The sequence below is a fragment of the Elgaria multicarinata genome, chromosome 8, assembly GCF_023053635.1.
Source record: "Elgaria multicarinata webbii isolate HBS135686 ecotype San Diego chromosome 8, rElgMul1.1.pri, whole genome shotgun sequence".
Classification (NCBI taxonomy): Eukaryota; Metazoa; Chordata; class Lepidosauria; order Squamata; family Anguidae; genus Elgaria; species Elgaria multicarinata.
This window is the reverse complement of record NC_086178.1, coordinates 23,882,388-23,904,671: the sequence shown is the minus strand read 5'-3', so window position 1 is coordinate 23,904,671 and position 22,284 is coordinate 23,882,388. Positions and strand designations below refer to the sequence as shown.

Here is a 22,284-nt window from a genome sequence, read left to right as displayed (position 1 = left end):
TCCCCGCATTTGCTAGCAAAGCATAGTAGCACGTAGGCAGAAAAGCAATAACTGTCAAAGTACAATCAAAATGGAAAGCTTGTGGTTTGAACATTACCATGAGAATTTCACTCTCAGAAATGCATGAGCATTGTTGTTTTTTCCCTCCGTGTTTCAGACGGCAAGAACAGAAACCATATATCTTGTATAGCTACTTCTTAGTGTGCCATCTTTCCTTTCATATAACCGTTTTAGCAACCTCTTATTGTAATGGCTGGGAGTTGGGATTTTACGTGCGGAGCACACAAAATCATTTACAGACAGGGTAGAAACAAACAGTAGACACAAAAATGGTTTATTCTGAAAGCCCCACATCCTTTATAGGACAGAAAGAAGGATCCACAGACAGTTGTATTAGAGAAAGCAGACTTCATTTCCACCCGGTGCACCCACGCTGCCAGACTTGGAAGCCTGTGGCCATTTTGCTGTCAGGATGGCTCTTGCTATTCTTAAAGGGAGTTCATATCTCTTCCCTTTTTGACCTGGATGTCAGGATTGGCAAACTTCCCCATAAATACAATGGACTCTAAGAATAAGGAAGAAAAAGGTTATTAGAATGTGGGATTTCAAAATTATGTTAATTAATAATGGGCATTTATGTAGCACTCTTCCTGTGGGCTCAATGCACTGTGAAGCCATATTATTTATTTATTGTAAAAAAGAAAAAGAAAAGTCCATATTATTTATTTACAATGTATTTACATCACACTACATCTAAACAGATTCTAAACAGATTCTGGTGAGCAATAAAAGGTAAAAGAATAAAAATGACATATTAAAACATATAAAGAATGAAATAACATATTAAAAGTCTTTTAAAAAGCAGAATACCAATAAAAATCTTCAGTCAAAGAAGACTTCTTGAAATAAAGTTGTCTTCAGCAGGTGCCAAAAACTTTGATACCTGCCTGACCTTCAGAGGCAGGGAGTTCTGCAGAAAGGGAGCCACCACGCTGAAGGTGTATCTGGAAGGACTAACACTGAGAAAGTATTGCATGCCTAAGTCTTGAGAACCAGTAGTGGCTAGAGTGTTGAACAGGGACTCGGGAGATTCCAGGTTCTAGTCCCCACTCAGCCATGAAGTTCACTGGGTGACTTTGGGTCAGTCACAGCCCCTCAGCCCAGCCTATTTCATAGGGTTTTGAGAGGATAAAATGGAGAGGAGGAGGATTACATTAGCTGCCTTGGGTTCCTTGCAGGGAAAAAAAGATGGGATATAAAATAAATAAATAAATAAATAAATAAATAAATAAATAAATAAAGCGGGGTGCCTAGTAAACCCAAAACTGACTATTGATTATTCTTAGTATATTCTCTTTCATTAAGTCACTGAGGGTGGTGACTGCCAATGGTTTAGATCTGGGATCTGCCTTCCCTTGATGGAAGGGCTCCACCCACGGAAGCTACTTCCATGTGATTTTCAGGGATCCCTCCTCTCTCCCCCACACACCACAGCTCATCCCACAGTTTAACTAGTCAAGGGCCCTGCCTTTCAGCAGGGCCCTTGACTTCTATGTAGCATTTTCAAGGTTATGGAGGGAGGGGGAAAGAACCAGGAAGTCTGTTTCTGCTAGCCCAGTTGCCTGTGCCTAAATCTGGATCCACCTCCCTGAGTTGCTTATTTGCATGTGGTAATCATATGCAACGACCTTTGGCAGATGGAAGGGGGTTGGATAAATTCCTGGAGGAGAAGGCTATCAAGGGCTACTAGCCCTGATGGTTGTGTGCTACCTCCAGTATTCGAGGCAGTAAGCCTGGGTGCACCAGTTTCTGGGGAACATGGGGGGGAGGGTGCTGTTGCACCGTATCCTGCTTTGTTGGTCCCTGGTCGACATCTGGTTGGCCACTGTGTGAACACAGTGATGGACTAGATGGACCCTCAGTCTGATCCACTTCTTATGTTCTTATCCTAGCATCAAATTGTAAGTAAACCAAAATATCTGAAATAATCACATACGTATTTCTCCCTCATTTACTCCTGCTTCCATTTCCTTTCTCTTACTCTCTTGTTTCCCTTTTGTCTGCTTTTGGCTTGTATGCTCCTTGGCATAGGGACCTGTCAAACCTGTTCGTTGCAAAGCGCCATGGACCAGATAATGCAATACATATGAGGAAATAAATAATACAGACATTTATAGGCAAATCCAATGCTTCTCAGAAGCAAGTCTCCCAGAATTCAATGGGACCCACTCCCAAATAAGGCTTACAGTATTCAAATCACCCACACAAAGACTTGGGTTTTTTAACAAAATATATCAAATGAATCAGAAAGCAAAGCAAGGGAACAAAAGCCCCACTCTAAAACACCAGTTTGGCGAGCACAGAGCAAGGCAAAATGGTAACCGTATAAATGTGTAGTGCAATCTCATATGCGGCTACCCAGAAGTAAGTCCGTTGAGTTCAATGGGACTTACTCTCAGTTAAGTTTGTGTTGTGTCAAAAGAGAAGAATAAGGCTGCAATTCTATGCACATTCACTTGGGGGCAAGTCCTATACAATTACATGAAACTTACTTCTGAGTAAGCATACTTAGGTTTGTGCTGTAAGATATTGAAACCATTTTCACTTTCAGTATGTCCACTGTTTTTTCTTACTACATCAGCTAATTATGTAAAAGAAACATTTTGGCATAACTGACATTTAGGTGACATTCTTTAGAATTATAATAGATTCTCTTCCACTCTAGAGTAAGAAATCATATCCTAAAACGTAACAAATAAATGTTATATCCAGGTCAATGACTATGCTACAATAATTGCTTTACTACTAAGAGCTCAATAAGAGCTCTTACTTTTCCTTTCCATTTGACATCAGCTGAAAGTTAATCTAAGCAATACAAAATGGAAGCAAGTTAAGGCCTGATTTCAAGACAACCTGAGAATTCTCCCAGGAGATTTGAACAAATAAGCTTGTTAAGGCAGATTGTTTTGTACTATGAAGTGTATGCAGTCCTCATTTTTATTTTTATTTTAAATACCTTTGATAGATATCAATCCTTTGGAGTCATTAGGTCCTGCCCTCAATGATCAGGTTCACATGACACAAAGGTTAAAGATGCAAAGAACAGGACCCCAAAACTGAAAATGACTACTGGCTCCCTCTTATGCCTCTAACAGTATAGACACAGCAAGTAATTCTGGGATTGCTAACTTGTGGTTTTTAAAGTCAAGGGACAGCAATAGCAATTGGTCAGGGGGAAGAGGTTTTGGGGTTGAGGTGAGCCTGGGACAAGAGCCTGGTAAGTCAAGGAACAGAACCTGGACATTTTGGACTCACCTGGGAGAGAGTTCTAGTGGGCTGAGGTGAATGGAAAGCCCACAAATAACAAAATCAGTTTACCAGCAAAAAGAATGCCTGGTTTGTTCAACAAAACACAAAAACAGAAGCAAAACTACTGAATGGATATAGAAAATACTTGCCAGTTGGCAAATTTAAGTGAAACCTTTCCTAGCAGTGGGATCAAATAAGTTTCCTAATTCCTGTGTCAGGTCCCTTTTAAAATCACAAGAGCAGGACTAGTAAAAGAAAAAAGAAAGAAAAAGAAGTGGCAGGCCTGTCTTGTGTATATGCTCAAAAATTAAGCCAGCAAAAACACTTGTGATTCTCTACTAAAATGAATTATGTTCATCCCTCAAGAGCCATTACAGCATTAAGGCTTGTTTGTAACCGATTTCTGACAGTACCTCTTAAAAGACAACACTGCTGGCAACCCCTGGACATTATTTTTCCTCACACATGGGGATATATTTACAGGTCTCTTCACTCAGAAAATCCTCTCACAGATTGTCCATGAGGTAGCTGGGTCAGAATTTCAAATAGTAAAGGTCATATTATTGTTGTGTTTTCACATGGAGGCTTTTATTACTGCTGTTTTCTGCTGTAAGATGATCCCTTGTCTACCACAGAGCTGCAGTTTTATGAATTAAGGAAAAACAATAGAGTCTCATGGCACCTAAATGACTAACAAACTTATTATGGCATTCATGGGACTCCATTTCAACAGATGCATGAAGTGTTTTTCCTGAGCTGCAGGTTTATATGCACATAGTGGAGAATGGGGTGGGTAGTGTCTCCTTTCAGCCAGTGAGACCTGTCGCAGTGAGGGCCTAGTGTTCTTGGGCAATATGAGGTCTGGATTACAGGGTCTAGTTCACACCAAGGACTTGGAGCAAGTCAGGTTCAGCTGAATTCTGACCAGTCAAGAGCCAAGTTTCCCAGAGAGGCAGGAACAGGAATAGAACAGCACCATGGAGAGTTCTAAGTGATGCTGGGCCTAGAAGCCAGACACAAGCTTGCTTGCTTGCTTGCTTATTTATTTATTTATTTATTTATTTATTTTGCAATCTTTGTATACCTCTCCACATCCAAAAAAATTTGGAGCAGTGAATAGCGGATAGGATAAAGGATGAAAGAATAGTAAATTATTCTCTCAATAAAAGAATGAAAACACCATGTTTAAAAATACTACTTTTTAAAGAGAAACAGTGTTTCTCTATATGTTGCTCCAACAAGTAGCAGATTGTGACTGAGCCTTAGATATGGTTATTGGGTTCCTTTAAACTGCTTAGCCAACCATTCTATTGACCGAGATCTTCTCCCTTAAAGGGGCCTGGTTTGTTTCAACAACCTTGGATCACCATGACATGGAAGTGGTTGTGGCATGGCCAAAGTCCTCAGAATTGGTTTGACCCAGCATGGCTCTTCTTACGATCTTAATCCAAGGATGCCAATGCAACCTCCTTCAGGGACAGAGGAGCTGGTGCCTGTGGCCTTCATGGAGAACAAGATCCTAAGGAGGTGGAAACCGTGTGATGCCCTTCTGTAGCCAAGTTCTCTCCTAGTTCAGTTAACTCAGAAGCCTCATTCACTGAGGACAAGGGGTCAGGATCCTAGACCATGACAGGCAGAGGGAAATAAAATGTTGGAAGTCCAGTGACCTTTAAATTATTAACAGTGGCCATTAGCAATCCTTCAGGATGTGCATTGTTTAGTAACCGTATTTGAGATCTGGTGACCTAGAGTACAGTTTGGATTTCCTGACTACCAAGTGTAGTCAGGAAATCCAAACTGTTTTCAGACTGCTTAAAAAAAATAATTTACAGTATCTATCTCTTTCTCAAATATATCAAATCAAATATATCACCACTGAATGGAACGGAAAGTGGGCTCATGTCCTCTCCCCCTCTCCATGCCTTCAAGATAATGTAGAAAAGCCTTGTGATGTCACAAGTTGACACACAGAACTTGCATTCTGTTTTGCCTCAGTTCCCCACCCCCACCCTGCCGCAAGCTATGTTTTATTCATGGACAGCTCAGAGTCATCCACAAATCGAACCTGGGGGGACTGCTGTGCACGCATATCTTGAGGAATTTATCTTTATTATTAGAGGTGGTTTACTTTGCCTCAGGTGCCATTCCTTAAGTGGCAGGAGTTTTGTATGACTCTCAGCAGTTGCCAAGGGACACTTCAATTTGCTTCAATTTGAGAGTTGCCCTCCCCACCCCACCCCCGGCCATCTCCCACACAAAAATCTTTGCATGGGCATCCATACCAGACATTTGCAGCAGTTACATTTATCAATGGCAATTTTTTGACTTAGTTTTTGACTCATTGCCCACCCTTAATTTATACAAACATGTATGAACTACTTCAGGTTTGAAAGGGCTCCTGTAGATCACGCTGCTCTTCCTTTCTAAGCCCACCCACTCCCAAAAGAGGAGCTCCCAGTCCTAGTGGGTAGTGGAACTTTCTAAAGGGTGGCAGCAGTGAGCAGCAGTATGTCTATATGTAATAAATTCCAAATCTGGATTGAGTCAGGGGTATGGCTCCTGTGTAGAGGCTCACTCCGGCCCTCTTCTACCTCCATGTTTTTTGCATGCAAAACATCCATTTTACTAATGTAGCAAGAACTAAAGGTAGTACACATTACCCCCCTCACATGTTTTAACCAGTGCACAAGGGGGTGTTGGGAAGCATTTGGTGAATACGTGAAGTAGCCCTATGGGTGCACTGATTATATATATATATATAGAGAGAGAGAGAGAGAGAGGGAGAGGGAGGGAGGACCCCTACAGAAGTGGGAATTCTTGGATGATCAGGGATAGCTCTTGCATAGAGGCACTTTATGTTTATATGTCAATGCATGCATAGGCTGCTTCACATGCTCACTGGACACATGGCTGGTGGGTGTACTGGTGGCTGGGGGCAGGGCTAGCTCACATGGTGTTGTGAACCCCTTCATGTATTGGGTGAATACATGAGGGGGATCATATGTACCTCCTATACATATTTTCATTAACTCAGGAGAGAGGAGAGTTACAGACTGAATAACTGCAGCAAATGCAAATAGCTTCAGGGGCAATTTTTGGCAGGAAAATACAAATCTGAATCCAGACTCACCCCCCACCTGCCCCACACAAACTTTTGCTTAGGAAACCAGGATAGTTTGGAAGGAAAAACTGCATATACATTTCAGTTTTTCCTGGATGTTTAGGATAGAGACACAAACTTAATACCCAAGGCTCCAATTCTATTGCTTTAAGGTTATCGACAGCTATAATAAAGCTTGTCTACCATTATGACATATTATCAGTAATTCAGTGTGGGAGCTGCTGTAACAAAAATACTGATTGTGTAATTGCTTAAAATAACAGTAATTTCCTTTCTTTATTGCAGTCACTATTATTTCCTGAAAATGAGCTGCCACTCATCCCTAATCCTCAATTTAAAGCAGCGGGTTACTTCAGACAGTTTGATTTTAGCAGAAAGCATAAAAGAGTAATGCAGATTTTCCCCTTCTAAGTACAAGTTGTGAAATGTTATAGAGCCAATAAAAAGGAGGAAGAAAGGATTTTCTTCCCTGTTTTCTTCTACAGATATTATGCCAATGGCAGCCATATGGCTACAGCATATGTTTAGAGTTCCATCGCCTCTTTTTTTTTTATCTTTCTCCTCTCTCTTCATATGATAGGTGTAGAAACTATACGACTTACACACACAGGGTATATACCACAGAAATCCACAGCCAGTCAGAAATTCCTGGTGGTGTGTACTTGTGTCAAGTATGTTTAGGGCCCAATCCTATGCACATTTAGAAAGAAAAATAGTCTGTGAGGTAGGTTGGGCTGAGAGTCTGTGTCTGGCCCAAAGTCACCCAGTGGGTTTCCATGGCCAAGTGGGGACTAGAACTCGGATCTCCCAACTCCCAGTTCAACACCTTAGCCACTATACCACACTGCCTGAGCCACTATTGTTTCACAAAATGGCTGCTCAGTTACGGGCGGGAGGCTTCATCAAGGTTTCTCCGAGCCATGTGGTGTTTGGCGAGGGTGTCTATGAATGCTCTGTGGCTCATTGAGCAGGGTCAAGGAGGACATGCACAGGGGAGTCCATGGGACTCCACCACCCCCTGCGGACTCTCGCAACATTGTTACCTGTAGGATCAGTTTTCAAAATCAATTGGAGAGTCTATATTATTATTATTATTATTATTATTATTATTATTATTATTATTTATATAGCACCATCGATGTACATGGTGCTGCACAGACCACACAGTAAATAGCAAGACCCTGCCGCATAGGCTTACAATCTAATAAAGTTGTAGTAAACAATAAGGAGGGAAAGAGAATGCAAACAAGCACAGGGAAGTGTAAACAGGCATCAGGTAGGGTGAAGCTAACAGTATAGAGTCAGAAAAAACTCAATGTTTTAAAGCTATAGGGAAAAGAAAAGTTTTTAGCTGAGTTTGAATCCAGCAGTTCCCCACTATAGACAGCCAACCTTCCAACATGTGGAAGGCAATGGGGACATGACAGAGAGGATGGAGCTAGTTAACGCATCCACATTCTCCTCCATAATTGGATTCACATGAGGCAGAATGCCTGAACAGGCTACTGTAAAATGTGAATGCAGGTCAACAAGCTTAGATTGGCTGCAGCTCCCTGTCAAGTGTTCATTATCAGAGCTGCATAATGTGTGAAACTACCCTGAGGTGAGTTTTCAACCAGCTGGAATGATCCAGAAAGTGAAGAGCTTTGGGAAGCTTTAATGAGTCATGAAGAGATAGTTTCCTGACTAAAAAGTAGTCAAAAGTACAAAGCAGCAGAACTAATCAGGCCAACCGTTAAAAGAATAAAATAAAATAAAATAAAATAAAATAAAATACTAGTAAAACAGTGAACACGCTAGTCTTTTTATACACAGGAGAACCAAGCTAAAACAAAACTTCTTCAGCTTCGCCTGGTGGTAGCCAATATCTCCCTCTCCTTTGTGACCTTTGTTTGTAACCAAGGCTCTCTGCTGCATCCAGAGCTGTTAGATAAACACACTGAGTTTATTGTGCCTTCCGACTACTGTAAAACTCTAAGGACAAATTAGCTTTCCTTAGCTTGAACTCTATTCCAACACCAGCTTTCTGTGCTCCCCTGCCTGTAGCGGTCTTCTGTGTCCCCTTTCTTGCTTGGTTCTCTTTGCCCAATGGGAGAGCAGCGGCTTGGATTTTGTGGGTGGACGAGCACTTGCCAGATTGAAAGTCAACTCAAAAAAGAAGACCAAAATTCTTTGTTCTACCAACTGATCTGGATTAATCCGATTATGAAGACTGCCACCTGTGGAATAGAATTATTCACCCTTTTGTAAAAACCCATTAATTTCCAAGGCATCTGAGCCAACCGCTTCTCTCAGGGGAAGAGTCATAATACACAGAAATTAACATTGACGACTGGTTAAGAAAATAAAAGCCTAAGCTGATAAGTCAGTGCACTCCAGATGGTTGCATTTGTGAAATAGAGAGGAGTAGGGGAAGTTGGTCCCATAAAAGATTTCGCACTTGTACTTCCTTTCTACCTCTCATGGTAGATATATGCACATGTTACTCATGTATAAGGCAATCAGACATAGAAGGAGAAGGGTGACACCTTTGTCCCCACTCCAACATTGTGCAGCTGGTCTATCCCTATCCCCATTGTCCGTGTCCTGTGGACATCTGAAAAGGAACCAGTATGTGTGTACAGCTGCTCAGGCATAGGGCCTCATGTAATAGGGATGCAGCTACTCATAAATGGGAGGATCCCCTTCAGGTGTTCACATGGGCACAGAGCTAGCCCACATGATGTGGAGGGGCAGCGACAGCTGCATGACCCCACTCTTTCTTCTACACTTAAGTGCCCTACAGCTGAGAAGGGGACATGAAGTCACCGGTACATCTAGGTGACATTACACCAGTTTTAAAATCTCTTCACTGGCTGCCAATTAGTTTCCGAGAAAAGTATAAAGTGTTAGTTATCACCTTTAAAGCCCTACATGGTTTGGGTCCAGGCTACCTGCAGGATCACCTTTTCCCATACAATCCAACCCGCACACAATCTGCCCCGCACACTCAGCCTCTGGGAAAAATCTACTTCAGCTAGCAAGAACTAGATTAACAACTGTTACTCAGAGGACCTTTTCTTCTGCTGCTCCCAGACTGTGGAATGGCCTGCCGGAGGAGACTCACCAACTTAATAGTCTACTAGCACTCAAGAAAGCTATAAAGACTGATCTCTTCTAGCAGGCCTAGAAGAGGAATTTTAAGATTTTTTTTTTTTTAAAGTTAGGATGTTTTTAACAATGTATATTATGTTTTTATTGAGTATTATGTATTTTATCATTTATTGTTGTTCCCCACCTTGATCAAAATGGAGAGGCGGGTAAGAAATAAATTTATTATTATTATTATTATTATTATTATTATTATTATTATTATTATTATTGAATGTCCCATTCAGCATTGAACATGGGGTTCCAGTACTGTGTTTGCTTCCAATGTGTAAAGCAGTGGCAAGGACGGATACCTACAGAGGAGAAGTGGCAGGGGAATTCTATCATGCTAGTCACGAACCACTCTCCCCCCCACACACACATACCAGTGGTACAACTAGGTAATTTTAGGCCATAGATGTAATGGTCTTACTGATGGAGGGAGGGTCTTTAGACAGCCTTGTGTGTTTCTTCAGTTCTGAAGAGTACACACATACAACTAACATTTCTGTTCTCTTCTCTGCAACTCCACTGCCATTCTGTGCTTTACAATAGCTTTTCATTCTGTGAGAACTGAAGCAACACACAAATGTTTTTGTTAGCAGGTATTTATTTACCTGCTAACCATTTATTAAAATTTATGTTTCTATTTAGAAGTTAGAATAACAAACCACAATCTCCCCCCCCCCCGTCCTCTCTCCCTGCCTTCCCACCTGTGACTGTATCACCCTCACCCATCTCAATACAATGAATTTGGAATAGGCATGTATGTATGAGGAAATCGTTTGCATTCATTTTTTTAACCAGTTCACACTTCCTGGAACCAAGCACGGACATGAATGCAATCTGTGCTTGTGGTGCGACGTGAAGAACCAAGGCAAATCCACACTTTGATCAGCCCGTGAAATGAAGATATGCTCAAGGATCCTTTGCACCAGCCTTTCCCAAGTTGGTGTCCCCAAGGTGGCTGGACATCAGGAAAAACCTTCTGATCTGTTAGAGCAGTACGATAATGGAACCAATTACCTAGGGTGGTCGTGGGCTCTCCCACACTAGAGGCCTTCAAGAGGCAGCTGGACAGCCGTCTGTCAGGGATGTTTCAAGGTGGATTCCTGCACTGAGCAGAGGGTTGGACTTGATGACCTTATAGGCCCATTCCAACTCTACTATTCTATGATTCTATGATTCCTCCAGAGGACTGCAACTCCCAGCATTCTTAGCCAACATGGCCAATGGCTGGGATTGATGGAAGTTGTAGTCTAACATGTTTTGGAGCACCACTACTTTTCATCAAGGCAAGAGTCTGTGGGTGTTCAGTCTGCAAGGAGAACCTGGCCTTAGACCCCTCTTGGCTTCTCTCTCTTCAAGCCCTTGTCTCACATATGAATGTTGTTGCTCTCCCAGCAACAACATTAGAGGATATGACTTCAATCCAAATAGGATCATTCATGCTTTCTGTTTTCTTCATTTTTTCTCTAACAGGTATAATGCTTCTCCACTCACCTGTAGGGTTATGCTTCAGGATAAACAGGAATGGTCGGTTAGCCACAAACTGATGCTGCGACATGCTCATGATGATGGCCAAGTGCATGCCTGCAAGACAGGGTCACAAAAGCAAAGAATCACAGTCACTTCAAGCAAGGGGGAAGGGGCTGTAGCTCAGTGGGAGAGCACATGTGATGCCTATAGAAAGGCTCAGTTCCAGGAATTCCTGGTTCAGTTCGTGGAATTTCCAGTGAAAACTATCAGGTAGCAGGTGACACGAAAGGCCCTTGAGATCCAGATAGACCAGTGGTCTGACACAGTATAAGGCAGCTTCATATGTTAACTTGATGGAACTGCTAGACTAAGCTGGCCCTCATGTGTTAACATATAAGGAGCCATACTGGATCAGACCAAAGGTTTGCAGAGTGGTTAACCAGATGCCCACGGGAAGCCCACAAGCAGGACATGAGTGCAACAGCACCCTCCTGCTCATGTACCCAGCAACTGATATACAGAAGCATAATGTCCTTGACTCTAATGGTAATATATACCCATCGTGACTGCCAGAGACACTTTTCTAGGTAAATGCAAAGCCTCAATGGCCCCTCATCTTGTCTCAGATTGTAACTGCCAATGGTGTGTTCACACTCTAAGGATGCAAGTCTTTGTGTACATCCTAGAGGGTCAATTGCCATGTAAGGGGAAATTTTCAAGGGGAATTGCAGCTGGGAAAGAGAAAGGTTAACCCTACCCTACCCATGTGCTGCAACATCCCCAAAAAATCCCATGAAAAAGCTTAATTGTATGGGAATGACCACCCACTCTTTTTTGCACATTGTTTTTACAAATTAATTCCAATTGAAGAGGAACTACAAATTCAGGATGACCTGGGGCAGAGGGGTGCAAATTAATGAAAGATTTTATTTGGTGTGCTTTGAATGGGAAATTAATTGCCTTCTGTATAAGTTGTGTAAATCCTAGTAATTCTTTCTACACTTGCAGATTGGTGTCCTATGGGGCATTGGACCTGGGCCCAAAACCTTTGGAGTGCCTAGCAGCACCCCTGAAACTGATCAATGCCATGGAGAGCTTTGAAGAAGTGTGTGCTGGATGTATGCAATGGTAAAGGCAGGGGGTTAAGGAGAGAAGATGTATCGTTACAGTAGTCATGGTGAGAAGATGACCAAATGAACTGGAGTTTTAACCAAGGGGGCACAAAGGAAGGGGTTGATTTATGCTACATGGTTTTAGGAGCAGCGACACATCTTGATCACCCATCCGATACAGGGAGCAGGCGACGCTGAGGAATCGAAGGTAACATCAAAGCTTCGTATCCGATTAACAGGAAGGATGGCTGTGTGCCGATGAGCACAGAGAGTAATGGAGGACTGCAGGACTTGGGAAGAAAGACGTGCGGTTCAGTCTTGGACTTACGAACCCAAGTGAGCTGTGAAATTTTATGTGTCCCATAGAATTTTATGGAGCTAGAGCTCTGTATTTTATAGATAAGGATCATTTTGAAGCAAGCTACATTTCTTAACTTGTGAGCTGCCTGGAAAGGAGAGTCAGGAATGTCTAAAGGTATGATCTTCTGGTTGAATAAGAAATGTTTTTCAAGGTGAAAACTCTACCAGCAGTCATAAAAGCTTGGGCTGGAGCTTGGGTCCAATGTACAGCATCCTGCAGTTCAGGGAGCCCTGAATAACCCTCCTGAAAGTGGCAGGTGATGAGGGGTTCAGGACAGCAGCAGCAAACTCCTTCTTATTCCTGTCATTATTATGGTGCTAGAAGAGCCTCGTGTGGTGCAGAGGGGTAAAGCAGCAGTTTCTGCAGCTGAAACTCTCCCCACGGCCTGAGTTCGATCCCAGCGAAAGCTGGTTTCAGGCAGCCAGCTCAGGTCAACTCAGCCTTCCATCCTCCCCAGGTCAGTAAAATGAGTACCCAGCTAGCTGGGGGAAAGGTAATAATGGCCGGGGAAGGCAACGGCAAACCACTCCGCTAAGGCCTGCCAAGAAAACGTCAGCGAAAGCTGGCGTCCCTCCAAGAGTCAGTAATGACTCAGTGCTTGCACGAGAGGTTCCTTTCCTTTCCTATTATGGTGCTGTGATTTAATTGTGCTTCAAATGCAAAGTAGTAACTTCCAGATTATTATTATTATTATTATTATTATTATTATTATTATTATTATTATTATTAAACATTTCTATACCACTCTTGTCCTCTAGTCTTACTCTTTCTCTACCTCTTCAGCTCACTGTTTTCCCCTCCCTCCCAGCCTCTAGCCTTACTATTTCTCTCCCCCCACACCACTTCTTTAGCTCACCTTTGATATACCCCCCTGCCAGCCATTATGTGATTAGCCACATCCTCTTTGTGGGCCATTTTGTGGTGGTGCCTCCAGCATTTCTCAAACTCTCAAATGTGCCCATGGGTCCAAAAAAGTTGATAACCATATAAACATCATCTCTGAGATGATGATGATGATGATGATGATGATGACGATGATGATGATGATTTATTGCATTTTTATACCGCCCACTAGCTGAAGCTCCCTTGGCTCCCATCACTCATGCCTAATGCATGGTAAATACCTACTATAGAAAATGGCCAAAAAAGACCCAGTCAAGTAAGGGACAAAGTTGGCCCTATTAAAAGAACTAAGTTGCTGTGTAGAACTTACTTCACCCAAAGAACATTGGCTTATTGGGTGGATTAAAAATACTGGGTTAAACCATTTGTAATGCTTTGTTTTTAACCAATACTTGGTTAAACCGTTTGTAATACTTCTTCCAAAGTATTTTATAATCTATTTCATTCAGACGCCACATACCAGCTGTACATCTGTTTCATGGCCAAAAGGGCTGTAGATGGCCATGTAATACGGTAGCTGATTTTGTCACATCTTAGCAATGCTCTTTTACTTTTTCTTTACAAAGAAGTTTTCTTATATTAGATTAAACCCCCATGTGCTATCAGTTCAGCATCCAAAATACAACACAGAAGAGAAACGGATGTTCAATCCTCTTAAATGCCTTTCATTTTTCAGGTCACCTACAGTTCCAAATGAGCTCTTAGCCAGTGGAAAATGTGTTACTCCAGTCTTCCCACACCCTTTAGTTACAAATCATCAAAAGGCAATTGAACCATTACTGGGAAATTCCTATATACCACACTGTTGTTTTATAATATGGTATGTTCTTTAGGGATTTAGCAAAAGCTGTCAAGCATAATAACCTGCTAAAGATGCATTGAGCTGAAAAAGTTGAAATCTCAAGATACAGCTCTCCATTTTGAAACTCATTTGAAGGACATATTTGTGATGATATTCACTTTTAACTATAGTTATTACCTCCCCTGCAGGCTTTTATCAAACCAAAAGTTTAAAATGGGATGTATAAATGGAAAAATGTTCTTAAGAAATGCAGTTTTAAAAATCTACTTGCTTTTTCTTTTAAAGACACGATACTAGTTGATTACACTATTAAAAGAAAAGCATTTCCCATTAACTAATAATTTGTAATTTGACTTCATAATTTGACTTCATAAATTGCTTTACTCCTCACACTGCTTGTATATAAAGATGCAGTACAAAAATGATCAGCCCATCACAATCTAGGCTGCTTCCAGATGAAGGTTTTATTGTACCATCACCCTGTAAATTTCACAAAATTTTACAGGATAGGCATGGGGCTTCTCTACAGGATTTATTGCACATTCATGATTGGCCACTCATGGAAGTTTGTGGGTCCATTGCATGATGCCGTCAACCTCCAGGATGTTTCTCACACCTTCCCCTCGAAATCTAGTTAAAAAAGCATCCATAGATAATCTGGTATCTAAAATAATCATGGCATTAATTCTGCCACTAGATGGTGCTGCTTTATTGAGCTTTATGAAACGTTTGCCAGAGGGGAAGTTTTCAATTAGGAGTTACATGGTCATGCCTGAAGGACTGCAGAAAAATTGTTGGGATAGCTGCAGAATGATTTCTAACTGGTAGCACTAGGATCCCTCCATCTGGATGTAACCCTGGGCCTTATACAAGCTTATGAAGAATTGCTCTAAAGGGTGCAAGGAAAGCCACCCCCCTGCTGAAAATTGGCTTGAAGGGGACAAAGCTCAGGCCCCACTAAGAACCCTGTAGCCTCAAGGCTACATAAGGACCATCACTCAGAGAACCAAAATCACTCTTAGTATATATCACGGAGAGGCAAGGTGCGCCACATCTTCGCTTCATGTCATATCGATACGATCCCATCATGGTGATGCTATATCCCTCCTAAACATCTACACCTTGTAGCACACACAATGACATCTGTTGAAGTAAATAACAGCAGGAAAGTGGTAGATGGAATGCCTAATGTGTCCCATTAGGTATTCCACAATTATCAGTTCAGTTCAATACTGATAAAAAGCACTAGTGTAGATCTAGCCCCAGTTTGCTGGATTACATTTCCCATAATCCCCAACCATTGCCTATACTGCCTTGGTCTTATGGGGCACGGCATTGCTTGCCCGTAAGATATGCAGTGCGGTTTCTGTAGAAGACATTCCAGTGGGCTGCATCCTTATTGACTAAGAGCTTAACAAAGGCCTTAGCATGTTTGATTCTTGTTTTCTCATGGATCTATGGATCACAATAAAGAAGTATGGTATGGTATGATTATCCCAGGCAAATGGCGAGGTCGCCCCTGCTTGCTCCCGGGATCCCCTGTGTGTCATTTGGATGCACAGGGATGATCCCAGGTCAATCCCAGGATATAGGCCTGGTCTAGCCATGGCCATAGTATCTGATGAAGCCACTCCATCTCTGCTTGTTGAGCTGAGCAAGCAGGACCCACTACCGCACACTGGAGAAGTCACACTTCTTGAAGTAAGCATAGAAATGAGCAGATCTTTTTCCTGGAACTGTACTGGTCACTGAAGTTTCCTTCTGTGAACTTTTTGATCTGCCTCCTTCGGAAATGAGTGTTTGGGCTCATTTCTGATTGCTCCCAGTGGGCAAATGGGAGGTCCCATAGTGTGCAAGCAGTATTAGATACCACCTCCATTCATCTGTATAAGTTCTTTGAAGTAAGAACCACTGTATTAAGGGGCTTATGCCAACAGGAGCACGAATAAGACTGCAGCCTGAAGATCATAGAAATTCAGGTGACATCTTTTACATTGCTCCAGACTACTGAGAAGAACTAAATGTATTCCAATGTGTCTGGATAGGTACAAGTCATTCATTATTGAAGTCATTAACAAATGACTCCTCTGGGTCTTGACTTTTAGAACCTCGCACGGCTGAAGAAATAATATCAACGAGCCTCTCTACTCAAATGAGGACCTTTTCTTATATTATTGGGAAGAGTTTCCCCTTCTATTTTGCATCGATGCAAAACACACTTGTCTTCCAAATATGTGCCAGCATGATGAGAAATGCTATGTTCACATGTGGGTGAAGGGAGCATAAATATGTCTCTGCTCCTGGCAGCAATCATATGGTCAGCCAAAGGTTTGAAAGAGCAGAGTGTGTACATGTTGAATGTCTTGACACATGATCAAGAACCATGCACATAGCAGGATCCAAAAACATGTGTACAGAACAAGGGTTGGATAAATCTGTAAATTTGGGGTTCTCTCCATTTCACTTTTTCCTAATCTTAAAATTGGTTTGTCCCAAACTTTGAGAATTTTCCCTAACGCAAGTTTGATTTGTCTTGAACATTTTATTTATTTATTTTCAAAAAGGTTCACATGGAATTCTGTTTGTATTTTTGTGCACATTTTTCCTAATGCATGCATTTTGAATGCAATTTTGCTTACTATACACAATTTTGGCAAGCAATTCTAATATAATGCATTTTTGTACATTATTTTCAATAACATACACATTTTTCTGTGTACTTTCCCCCAAAACACACATTTTTGTTCACATTTTTTGATTGGAGAACTCTATTGGAAAATTCAGAGAAATCAGAATTTTGAAGGCCACAGAGGTTTTTGTTCATGTTTTTGTTTAAAAGTGTGACATTAGGTAAGTTCACATTAGAATGTGAACCAAATTGATTTCTCCAAAGCAATACATGTGGAAATGAAGTCCCTGTTTTGCAACAAAGCACCTAAACATTGGGACGTAGAGCACCCTATCAGATAACCCATGGCATTCATATGAACAGAGACAACCACTAGAGCTGGGTGTCTACTAGGAGCAGGGTCTTTTCTGCTACAGCACCAATCTTAGTGTTTCACCTCCATAGGGAAGGTCGTCAATTTATTTATTTACTTATTATTTTATTTATTTATTACTTTTATACCCTGACTTTTTTCCTCCAAGGAACCTAAGGCGGTGTACATAATCCTCCTCCTCTCCATGTTATCCTCACAACAACAACACTGTGAGGTAGGCTGAGCTCAGAGTCTGTGTCTGGCCCAAAGTCACCCAGTGGGTTCCCATGGTGGAGTGGGGACTAGAACCCGGATCTCCCAACTCCAAGTCCAACACCTTAGCCACTACACCACACTGGCTCTCAAGTGTCAATTCCCAACTCTTTGGTCCTTCAGCTGCCAAGTTAATACCTGGCTCTCCAGAAAGGCCACTGGACCAAACTGACGTGGTATTTGGGCTTTTTGGGTGGTTTGTTTTCTCTTTCTTTCCTGCTTTGTTTCATTGACTCATGCTGAATTGTAATTTGAATTGAGGACATTGGAATTTTCCATTATTTATTATTATTATTATTATTATTTATTTTTATTTTTTTGTTCATTGCAAGATTTGATGGCTTTTGCTGCTAGCTGCTTCTCTTTTAAAACTACCATATTTCTTCGATTGTAAGATGCACACTAATTTCAGTACCACCAACAGGAAAAAAAAACCTAAGACACACCCGTGATTCTAAGACACACGCCATTTTTAGAGATGTTTATATGGGGAAAAAGTGGGTCTCAGAATCAAAGAAGTAGGGTATTAAGAAACTGGGTATTAAGAAATAGGGTATTGACAATGGAATAGGCCACTTCTAACAATGAAAGAAAATAAATAATATTTACTGCCCAAAGAAAGGGGTTTGCATGTGTCCACAGCCAACATGTTCATTTGATTTATGATTGTCCCAGAATAATATCTTTGTGTCTTTCCTATATGTACACAATTCAAAAGTACAACCCATGACAGCCAATTGTGGATAGCTAATATCAGTTTAGAAAATAAAAAGAGCCATGTGAATCAGACCAAAGGCCTATCTAATCTAGCATTCTGTTTGCATGTTGGCCAACCAGTTGCCCCTGGGAAGCCCACGAGAGGGACATGAACTGACTAACACCTTCCTGCTAGTGTTTCCTAGCTACCGGCATACAGAGGAAAACTGCCTCTGATACTGGACATAATATATAGCCATTGTAGTAGTAGACATTGATAGTCATCCTGCCTGATAGCTAATAATGAAATATTTCAGGATAATAAGCATTTGTCTGAATAAGAAGTCTTTCATGACCTTACCAGTAGATGCTGCAGCTTCACTGCCATTTTCATTTACTTCAATGCAGACTTTTTGAATGGCCTTAGAAATGTGTACATCAGCAGCATCTGATAGAATAAATTGATGATAAAGGTATGATATGTGACAAATCTGCAAGGACTAATTTCCTTCCTTCCTATAGAAATACCCCAGTGTGTGTGTGTATTGTTCAAACCAAAGATATTCTTCATCCTTCTCCACTTCACCACACAACAGTTAATTGGGTTAAAACTGGCAGACATAAAGAGGGCAGGTCACATCCTTCTGAGGTAACTTAGGCCTAATCTGCACCAAGCAGGATATTGCACTATGAAAGTGGTATGAAAGCGGTATATAAAAGGCAGGAACCACACTACTGCTTTATAGCGGTATTGAAGTGCACTGACAACTGTTGGGGCCCATTGACACATGCTATATACTGCTTTCATACCACTACATCCTGCTTGGTGTGGCTCCTGCCTTTTATATACTGCTTTCATACCGCTTCCATAGTGCAATATCCTGCTTGGTGTAGATTAGGCCTTAAAACCAACAGGAGTGAACTTCTTTGGCAGTACCCTATGGTCGCATTCCACCACTTCAAACAGCGCTAGCAGAGCTCTGCAAGTGTTTGTGCATTGTGCTTGCACAACTAGTTGTGCCAGTGTGATGTGGAACCAGTTGCACAAATGGTGGTGCAAGCGTGACGTGCAACTGGTTACATAACCAGTTACACAAATGTAACTTTCGTTGGATTCTCCTCTTGCTCATAGTTCAGAACCCATCTGCACTGGTGGACTGACACAGTTGGAGCCCCTTGCGGAACAAGGCTTGTGATGTGAGAACCTCTGCATGGGTCCACATTGCAGCACATCATCACCTACCAGTTCAATGCAGTTTTCATTTATTTTTCAGGATCATGTGGTGACTCACTAGATCTTTTTTTCTCTCAAATACTTTTAGTTCATGGAAATTCACAGGAAAACCCTTACTTCTGCAGATTTCCACCAGAATAGTTGAACTGAGAATAGTTGGACTGCCATTCTCTGCCCATATCTGTACTAGGGACAGGTGAAACAGCCCTCACTAGTCTTATTGATACTACTTTTAAATATGAGTATAATAGTAGCTTCCTTTCAGGAACTAATAAAAGGCTGTGTGTGTGGGGGGGGGGATTTTGTGAAGTTTGTAGTAGGAGAGGAAAGGGTTAAAACCCTTTTACATGCACCATAGTCTTCCAAAAACTCACCCCACTACACACCTGCTATGATTTTTTTTAAGCAGCAGCAAGCAACTCATTCAGTGGCATGTGTTGTTTGGCCTTGAAACAGTGACTGGGGGGGATCTACACTACTGCTTTAAAGCGCTTTATAACAGTTTTGACAACTGTTGGGGCCCAGGACACACTGCATATACAGGTTTCAAAACGTTTTCAAAGCACTTTAAAGTGCTTTAAAGCGCTTTAAAAGCAGTAGTGTAGATCCCCCCTGGCCCATAATATTACATATTTTCCCTTCCTGTCTTCCAAGAGCTCAGCATTATCCCTTACCGGTCCCATTCCCCCCCTCCTTAAAACAGCCTTGTAAAGTTGGTTGGGCAGAAGACCAAACTATACATGACACTAAACATGTCACTTCCAGTTCTGTTGTTTAAAATCAACCAATCAATTAATGGCAGGTATTGCGGGTGGGCGAATTTCCATGAGGACTTTCTGTGGATGAGGAGAATGTGTCAACTCTTTCCGCCCCTGCCATGCCCCAATAAAAATATACACACATACTATTAGCCTTGGTGCCATGGTGGGCCTGAGAAGGGTTTAACAAGGATGATAATTTCAGGGAGGGCCTCACCTACAATAATTTTTTAAAAAAGATATCGCAACAAGTGACACATTTAGAGTTATGTCTAGTTTGGCCCTGAAAGAGAATGATTGACCCAAAGTCACATGAGCTTCATGGCTGACTTTGCTATCATTTTCTTTCTTATGCCATTTTTCTTTCCTTGGAAATTCCTCAGATGCTTTCCCTGAAGAGAAATTAAATTTCATTTTGAGTGAAACCTGGTAAAAATGAGAGGTATGAACAATAATACTAAGAAATGCATTTAGGCTCCTTCTGGCTTCCCTCAGAAGCCCTCAGATGTTTCACCTGAGGAAAGACCCCAAATTTGCTTCAAATTTCACTTGAGACAAAATTTCTGTGGTAATTCTGTTCTGAACGCAGTTCCTTCTCTTCACTTCCCTTGAAGTCCAGGCTAAGGTAAGCAAGGATTCTGATGTAGAATAAAAACCAATCACTCTTATTACAGCAGGCAATAAGGAATGAAAACAGAGATAAAATTTTCACAATAGCAATATGAGTGTAATAATTCAAAGCACCTGTTATTCCAGAAAGGTCACATCCACTTTTAAATATCTCAGTAACATTAAGATGCTGGAGAGTTTGTTCCAAGTCCACCGTTTGCTCTACTTGAAACCTGTAGGAATTGAATATGGAAAAGATGGAGTCTATAAGTATCCAGCCAAAGTTAAGCACTTTTTGGGGGGTACCTATAATTTCAATGGGAAAATTTGCAGCATGAGCCTAGTTCTTAACTCCATATCAGAGGTTTGCAACACATGCAGTCCTGTCTTTCTCTTGATACACATGCATATGGATAGCTAAGAGCATTCACACGAACCCTTGTGTGCATTCAATGAGTGTACACATGGGTCTTCAGGGCTGCACAGGCTGAGCCCACCTAGTACTAGAACCCCTTGCTGTCTCCCCTTCTACATTCAAATACTTCTACATTCCAGGAGGCACTCTGATTGGGCAGGGAGACTCCTCAAGCTTTGGAGCTCTCCACAGAGAACTCATTCTCACAAATGTCCACTGAACATTCATCAGGACAGCCAGCAAATGGACTGGGTCTCGGGAGATTCGGGTCCTAGACCCCACTCAGCTATGGAAGCTCACTGGGTGACTCAGGGCCAGTCACAGACTCTCAGCCCAACCTACCTCATAGGGTTGTTGTTGTAAGGATAAAATGGAGAGGAGGAGATTATGTGCAAGACCATGAGTTCCTTGGAGGAAAAAAAGGTGGGTTATAAATGCAATAAAGAAATAAATGGTTCCAATAGTGAGTGGTGCTAGCCTGTATGTTCCCCTCTGCATTTTCTTTTAGTGCATGGAGGGGGTTGTGTGTACCCATTATAATGTGTGAAAAGGTAGCTCCTTTAGAATTCTGACTGAAACCCGGATTCACCACCCCACTGACATTGGAGCCATCAGCCTCCACTGGACTCAAGGCAGTGTCCAGTACTGCCTCTGATCTCCGACTTGATCTGTTGCTTAAGCAGGACTCAGCACTTGCAGAACAGAAAGCTAGGAGTTTTAAAAGCAATCCCGGAACCAAATGGAAACACTCATTTCCGGAACAGGACAGCTTCTGCAAGCTCTCCTGATCTGACCCATTCCAGAAATGAGCATTTCTGCTTGTTTTGGGGTTTTCTTAGAACCACTACATTCCCATTGTGCTAGTGGTAGGGCCTGTTGGCTTTTAAGCAGGCTTGGAAATTGCCCCCAATCAGTTTTGGGGTGGGTGGCTTGTGCTTATATTTTGACTTGGCTCTAAGGTTGTATGTATTGTGTGTGTGTGTGTGTGTGTGTGTGTGTGTGTGTGTGTGTGTGTGTGTATTTTGCAGTGATTACCCATTTCAGGTACAATGAAGAGTAATGACTCTGTTTTTATCTCTGCAGAGGCTCCAATAAATAGGTA

General features: G+C 41.8%; 1 protein-coding gene across 1 annotated transcript in view; it reads right to left on the bottom strand.

Annotated features, from left to right (window-relative positions):
- Positions 1 to 488: 488 nt before the first annotated feature.
- The window catches only part of SERPINI2 (serpin family I member 2), a 51,714-nt gene continuing 29,918 nt past the window's right edge, over positions 489 to 22,284 (bottom strand). Inside the window, exons 6-9 of the mRNA XM_063131925.1 lie at positions 20,903 to 21,000; positions 18,528 to 18,614; positions 11,063 to 11,152; positions 489 to 565 (exon numbers count right to left, since the gene is read on the bottom strand). Coding sequence (XP_062987995.1) covers positions 489 to 565; positions 11,063 to 11,152; positions 18,528 to 18,614; positions 20,903 to 21,000 — 352 coding nt within the window. The remainder of the gene's footprint in view (positions 566 to 11,062; positions 11,153 to 18,527; positions 18,615 to 20,902; positions 21,001 to 22,284) is intronic.